This window comes from Tripterygium wilfordii, chromosome 23 (assembly GCF_013401445.1).
Source record: "Tripterygium wilfordii isolate XIE 37 chromosome 23, ASM1340144v1, whole genome shotgun sequence".
In the NCBI taxonomy this organism is placed as follows: Eukaryota; Viridiplantae; Streptophyta; class Magnoliopsida; order Celastrales; family Celastraceae; genus Tripterygium; species Tripterygium wilfordii.
Genome location: NC_052254.1, coordinates 3,912,271 through 3,920,165, shown reverse-complemented (window position 1 = coordinate 3,920,165; position 7,895 = coordinate 3,912,271). Strand labels below are relative to the sequence as shown.

Below are 7,895 nucleotides of genomic sequence, written 5' to 3'. Positions count from 1 at the left end.
ACGCAAGTATTTGGCAATGATTGTTCCTTGACTCCCCAGCTATTTTCAGATAAATATCATATCTATTGCATTAAAGGGCTTCCCTCACCTGAATCTTCTAAGCAATGATCTCATATAAAAATAAAAAAATAAAAAAAAAGCCTTTTAGAGAGGTACTAAATTTGTTTTGGATGGTACCTATTTGACATTTACAACGAAGTAATAACAAAATTGCATGATAATAATATCCAAAAACAGCATGCAAAAGAGAGAGTCACGCCACATATCTGCATACATTTTACTTATACCGTGGGCGGGAGCCTTATTTTTTGCAAAACCTGCTTTGAAAAGTTCGATGCAGGAAGGAAAACAAGGTTTCACTGTAATGACAGCCAAGTACGAAGTATTCCTTCAAATGATAAGAAATTCCAATAACTTCTTCCCTGTTCGATTTCAAGAGAAGTAAATGATATATCTATTCTCGAATGACAAATAGATTAGCCACTAAAACATGAAAACCAGAATTACATCTCAACTTTGGTAGGTGGGCATTTTGCTCTAACCAAAACACTCAGCCACACCACCTATTAATCAACCCTAGATATGGGAGAGGCAAAAAAGAATAAATGATATAACAAAAAGGAGAACTTATTTTCTAAAATTGGACTATACTTATGTTACAAATCCTCTACAAGGATTGGTGAGCTAACCGCTAACTAAAATTGAAAATCGAGATGTGACCGGGATGACCATCAAGAAGATTTATTCAGTTGTAAACTGCTGGGAAGAAACCTGACATGGCTACATTCTTTCAATTTGGCAAGAGCTTCTTGTGACTTACCAAGCATAAGATCCAGGTAAACTGCAGTCAAAGTTGCTTGCGGATTATTCGGCATCAGGGACAATGCTTCCATCACAAAATGGCGGGCTCGATCAAATTCGCCTTGCATTGCAGACAAGGCAGCAAAATTTGCAGAAAGGGCTCCACGTGCTTCGTCTGGCTTGAGGAAGAGAGAACCTTGTGTTCCCTCTTGAGGGGCACTCTTGTCAGACCCAAATACTCCATTCGACTCTTCACAATCTACTGTTCGCTCAACTCTCAGTTGCTCACAGTCCTCTTGGATGAACGGCAATTCAAAGCTGTTTCCTCCAGACAAATAAACCAACAAATGGTCAGCCGCTTCCTTTGGCTTGTTCAACATGCAGAGAGCCTCTGCTGCATACACATGACCTAGAAAAATATAAATCTTCGAACATTCTGCAAGTTCCAGAAGAGATATCGCAGTTGACAAGGCCTTCAAAGGGTTTTTTAGTTCCAACTCAACATAAGCCAAATTAGCAAGAAGAGCTTGTTTAATCATCTGACTTTCCCTTCTTTGAACGTCTTCATGATAGGAAACAGAATTCTGAATACTATCCTGACTTGTTAATGTCTTTTGCTCTTTTGAATCCCCATTTGCATCAATCTGACCCAAGTTTGGCGATATAGTTGAGACCTTCAAGTTGGCACAAGGTAACTTCTTGTGATTAGAGTTTTTGAAAGATGTTTCACTCAATTCGTCTTCCTCCAAGGAGATACTAGAAGGCAAACCAGATTCCAAATAAGTTGGCTCAGAAGAGTTTAGTATGTGCAAAGCATTAAAAAGGCACTGCCGTGCAAGTGGCAGAGAGAGTTTGGGCTGCTCGTCACTTCCCAGAACCAAATTGTTCTCTTCAATAGAATCTACCTGTCCATTTCTTGTACTTCCATTTTCCACTGCCAGCTGTCTCCACTTACCCTTGCCAATAACCTGAACTTTAATGTCTAGCCCAGCCTGACTAACCTTTAACAATCCCTTAGCAAAGGCAATCAAACAGCATTCAGCGAGTCGGAGCCAAAAGACAGGTCGATTATAGAACATTACACTTGCCTTCCGGAAACAGTGAGTGGCGAGTATGGGTTTTCCAGAAACCAAATACTGCACACCGCAGTTATAAGTTATGAGGAGTGATTTATCCTGTGAGAAAGTCAACAGCTTCAGAGGCTTCTCTTTCCGAAATGATGAGCTATTACTTAGAGCCTTGGAAAAAAATATTGATGATGTATGGCATTTCCCAAGCTGATAATAAATGCATCCAAGATTATTGTGAAACATGCTCATACTCCCTGTTTCTGTGCGGTTGCCTGATGCCATCAACAGCTTGATGGCCTTACGGTGGTTTCCACGAGCATATTCAAGCTGAGCCTTCAAGAAGAGAGCCATGGAAGAATCCCTTCCACGCGAAATGTTCATAGCATGCTTAACTTCACGCTTTGCTTGTTTAAGGTTCCCAGTGAGAAGCAGAAACCTAACCTTGTAAAGTTGCAATTTGAGCTTGACTTCTACATTTGTGATAGATTTATCAGATGGTGTCCTTAAGAAATCATTTGAAGGTGAAATGCTAGCTGGCCTTTGCAAGTTCTGTCCACCAATATCAAGCGAAAACATGGAATCATACTCTAGTGTCTCCTCTGACAAAGTTCTCGATAAAGGATTCTCTGTATCATTTACACCAGAAGTCAAATCTGAACTAGCAGCATCTGTCACAGATACATCGGTTGGAACAGAAGATGATTTTGCGACAAGGTTTGCAGCTTGCTGTCCCACACTTCCGTTGTCACTTTGGCTCAGACAACCAACCCCGTAGGTTTTTTCCAGATACAGCAGAACATTCTAAAGAAAAAATAAAAATACAATCAAAACAAGAACCATTTAGCATTAAGCCGATAAACATAGTTTTCAATAGGAAAAAAATAACAATAAGTCTAACCACCAAGCATTAAACTCGTGCTGCCATAAACTTCATAACAAGAATATAGCATAAGTAACACATCTAAAGAAGTTGCACCATCGTGACGGATACTGCTATTTAAAGCATGATATGTCGGGCATTTTTCCATAACTGAGACATGTGAAAAGCTAAGAATTTGTCCCAATCAAAACAATAATCTCAAGAAGGTTACGCAACTAGAAACCTCTCCATGATAGTTTAAATTGTCTGTGAAGGAGGCACACCAGGGAGATCATTCAAAACAGAATTACCAACCATGCCCTGACAAGAAAAATGAATGTAGATAGTCGTAGGGGGGCTATGAAAACTAGGTTATGTCGATATTTCCCTATCTTTAACGAAAGGCTCTCCCTGCTCGTAAATAAGGAAACTCCATGTTAAGCTAATAACAAGGGGGGTTAGCACCTTAGTCTAGTGGTAGCCACCCCATTACCCCCACCCCCTTCCTTTAATCATGTGGTCATCCTAGCCTCCCGCAAAAGTTAAAAAAAGGTTGGTAATTAAGAAAATAATATATAGTTTGAGAAGGTGAAGAAAAGAAAAACAAGCAGGATTTGTCAGGTTCCATCTAGGTTCTTATCACCAAATCACATAGCTGGAAAGTAACGAATAACAACCATGATCCCAAAGAAAAGAAGTTTTATGCACACCAAAAGTACAGCTCTTTATTGTACACATCTTTTCTATAGTCTTAATTACCCTATCCTCTCATCATATGGTCTTGCAAAAATTACGAGAAAGGTAAAAGCAATAAACACGACTTAAAGGATGGTTAAAATGAACTGAGGAGGCCCACCCCATCACTCAATACTACAGCACTGCCAATGAAGCAGAAAATGCTAATTGGAGAACCACGTAATAGAGCTGTAAGCAGGGAAGACAGTCACACAATTACAATGAGAACTTACAGCAGATTTCGGTGCATCATTGCAAGCAATTAAAACATCCAGCAACAGAAAGCAAACATGAAGAGCTGTTGTCTGTATATAAATAAATGGAGAAGAAGTTAGCAGGATACTGCAGTCATCAAACTAAAAAGTATTACAGCTCAAGATTACAGACCTCATCTATGGGCTCAATATTTTGAAACAAAGGTTCCAGAACTGCTAATGCCTTTGCATATTCATGAAGATGGAACCAAACAATTGCCTATAAGATTCAATATAGAACAGACACATCAATCAAACCAGAAAATTAAAAAAAAATCAATAGCGAATAACTTAAACAGTATCATTAACAGATTAACTAGACGGGACCAAGGGAATATACCATGTTTAGCGTTGCCACAGAAGTATCAAATTCATCCACACAAACAATACTCGCACTACTTCCAGCACCGTATTGATTACCACTTCCTTTAGGCATGGAATTAACTTTATTTCCGAAATCCAACTGGTCTTCAGAATCTTGAGCAAGCTTTTTGTTTCTTTTCTGAGTTAATACCAACAAAAAAAGATGATAAGGATTTTTAGCAAACATGAAACATTTCACAGCAGCCCAGATATATGATGTGGTTGTATGATCATACTTGCAAGTTCATACATAGAAATACAGAAGTTGACCCAATGGTCAGTGACCTGGTCCATACAACTTTTCCTAAGAAAAATAAAAGCGGAAACGCTGAATTTTAGCTAAAAAATATAACTGTTTGTTGTCCATATTTCAGATGCTCTGAGAATTAATAAAGCTACCAGTTTCACAAAGAGCTACTGACAAATTGTAGTTAAAGAACTCAAATAAAAAAGGCACAACTAGAAAGCCTTTCAAGAATTTCCAGTCTAAAATTATTGGGTAACACTCATGCCCATCTTATAGCAATCATACTTTCTTACCAATAGAAGAAAGAGAGCTTCTATTATATTTTTTTCCCTATTGTCTACAACAACATGTGGCCCAATGGTAGAGTTGCAGACCTAGAAGTCAAAGGTTCAATTCTTGGAAACAATCCCTCCACAAATTATGCAGGAGTAAAGTCTGCATACATCATGTTTGTCCCCGACCCCACCCACTGTGGGAGCCTTGTGCATGGTGGTTGTTTACCTTTTTTTACACATCGCAGAAGGTAACAACAGAAGCTCATCCAAATTCTATTTTGAGTTTTTTACAAAAAAAAAATATATTTATATACATATATATTGAGTTTTCTCTAATTTCCTCCCATGTCTTATTTTCTTTCTGGTTGCTTCTTAAGGAAAATGTCTCCTTTTCGCTCTTTTCCCTCTTCCTTGCTCAGAAAAATTTCGTCTATTTGCGCACAAGAGGTTTATAAAGCACAGAATATAATATAACCATAGCAATTTTGTAAAGCAAAAGAACTCCAAATGTTTTAAATAAAGTATGTGCACTAGGTATAGCATAGCATAGCATTTTTCTTGGGTTGCAGAATGATGTGCTCGAATGCATACTTGGGGAGGTGAACATTTTCTCACCTTGACATCCATGTTTCAAGCAACTTATTCAGAAAGAACAACCATCCCGATTGTATTCGCAATTACAATGTTACAGATACTCATTTTGCAATGCAAAATCTCTTTAACATCACAATGCAGTATATAAATAATAGGTGTATTCATTGTGTTGATGAATGATGGCGTTGCATAAATCACAACAGACTTGGGGAGGTTTTTCGTATACCTTGACATCATCAAGTGCTTCAAGCAACTTCTTTGGATCAGAACAACCATCCCTACAGCTTTCTGCAATTGCAATGTTATGAATAACCTGGAACATTCACCAACAAAAAAATGAATATAACTTGAAAGGATATTAAAAACAGAAAATTAATTTACCGCAGCTTAAAAAAAGAGAACTCAACAACTGGTATGTCAAGAAGAGCCTAGAGAATCTTTGTTGATTCAGAAATCAACAAGAAACATAACATGAAGACACAGAATATATCATAATTTGAACGCTGCTTAAGTTAAATTGAGTCACCAACATTAAGTAATTCAAATAATTGTGCATAGGAACATAAACATGATAAGATTTACCAGCAGTTTTGGATCATGGTATGCAACAAAAAAACTAACACTGCCCCTAACAAGGTAATCAAAGCTCCTCCTCAAAAGTCAAAACTGAATCTAGCCAAATGTAAAATCCCAAAACCATCAGTGCATACTGGAGTAGTGACCCACTGAACTCGACCATTATCCAAATAGAATTAACTTGTTAATTTAAAATTCCCAAAACCAACAGCCAAATGTAAATTCCCAACAAAGCCAAATGTAAAACAAATGGTCTAACTGATGAACCACTCAACATGAATGTAAAGAGCTAAATGAACCCACATTTATTGTCCAAAACAAAATTATCATCAAATTGACATGGCTGAACGTCTAAAATATCAAGACTTATGCTTCCCAATAAAGCACAAATCATTCAATAAAACAATCAACATCACAGCTGGAGCTGTTCAAATCTCCTGACCTGTTCATGGAAGTGCCAACTTACCCTACAGATTTACGAGGACTTTCGTGGCAGAAAATTTCTGTACTGAATGTCTGAATCTACTGATGTATAATCCTTTCAAGATTTTAATTGCCTAGATAATTTTTGTTAGGTGATTCAACATTCCAACTTATTCAGTTATGCCCCAAAATGTAATCTTAAAAGTAGAAGTTCACGAAATGAATGCCTTGAAGCCAGGAGTCTCACTTGAAGGCTAAAAGACTGCAGGCGTCTCTCCCCTCACACGAGCACTCAGAGCGCCTTCGAGAAATTTAAATACTAGGCCATATAACAAAATCCCTAATCTTGAAACAAATATCAACACAAAAATAAAGCTTAAGAATCAATCAAACCACAACATCCATCTGTTCTAGTCATTCTACCCAATAGCTTGAATCTTTCAACAATTGCAATTGCACCATAGATGCTACTTTTGTTCTTCAATTCAATTCATGCACCCAGAAAAATTGTTTGTAAGTTGATTAACACAACCTAACTGAATATTAACACCACTCTTTCCGCATAAAAATATATCATACACTCCACAAAGTCAAGTGACCACACCTCGGATTCAGAAGATATGGAAAGAGAGCACAACAATTCAGAAACTGTTTTTTCCCACATGAACTCGGGGAAGGAAACATTCACCAGAACACAAAAACCACACGCACCTCCCCCCAGAAACAAAATGGCAAGACTACTCACTCAAGGACCGCACATAGCAAACCAATCAAACCTTTACTTCAATATCACCGTTTACTAAAGCAAAATCCTCCATACATAAGCATATGCGTACAAACATCAACACACGGACGAGTAATGTATGTTCTCCATTACCTTGGGATCGTCGGGCTTCTTCTGTAATAGCTGGTCCAAGAGCTCAAGGCACTCCACATACCGACGAGCCTGGAAGTGTTGGTAGGCTTCCTTGGCGATAGCAGAAGTAGCGGAAATGAAGGCATCATCATCACCGGCGCCAAAGGAGGGGCCGTCTCGATTCGACGCCGGCAATTGAGAAGATGAATCTCGCGAATCCATGATCAGATCGAATAACACTCGCCTCGAACCCCTACTTGTATATCTGAATGCAGATACTGAAAGAACCCTAGCTATCTTTTTCACTGAAATCTCGATAGAAATGAACCGCGCAATTTGAACTTCATCCGAAATCGAAGTTAAAGCCCTAGGTTTGGAGAGAGCATGAGCATAGGTTTGTGCTTCAGATGTGTGAGTCTGACTTGCAGGGTGAGAGATAGCAAGTCCAATTCTAGGGGAGAGATACGGATATAGAGCGAGAAAATCTGGGTTCGGGTTGCTGGGTTACTAGTCCAAGATGAGTTAAAATTAAAACATAAAATATTTAATGGTATTTTTGCATGCAAGGGTACAAAACTATGTTCGGTCCAAATGACTAATTTGTCCGATTCAGATTCAAACGGGTTTGAAAATAAGTTATGTCCGAAAATCGAATCCAAACACAAATTTGTTGTCTAGTTTAAAACTGGATTCGGATCTAAACACATATATCTTGATCGATTTACTTATCCATTGTTACGATCACCCATGTCGAGTTGAATCGACTTCGAACTGTTTCTAGTCTTACGAACCGTGATGGCTTTTTGATAAGAGAGAGTGTGGATTGAAGAATGGAAGAGTTA

The 7,895-nt window shown here is 38.2% G+C and overlaps 1 protein-coding gene across 1 annotated transcript; it reads right to left on the bottom strand.

Annotated features, from left to right (window-relative positions):
- Window positions 1-385: 385 nt before the first annotated feature.
- LOC119993592 (CCR4-NOT transcription complex subunit 10-like) lies at window positions 386-7,533 on the bottom strand. The gene is made up of 6 exons (XM_038840782.1): window positions 7,075-7,533; window positions 5,425-5,511; window positions 4,060-4,221; window positions 3,853-3,939; window positions 3,699-3,770; window positions 386-2,672 (listed from the first exon to the last, which is right to left on the bottom strand). The coding sequence occupies exons 1-6, from the start codon at window positions 7,273-7,275 to the stop codon at window positions 732-734; spliced, it is 2,550 nt and encodes an 849-aa protein (XP_038696710.1). The 5' UTR covers window positions 7,276-7,533; the 3' UTR covers window positions 386-731.
- Window positions 7,534-7,895: the final 362 nt, after the last annotated feature.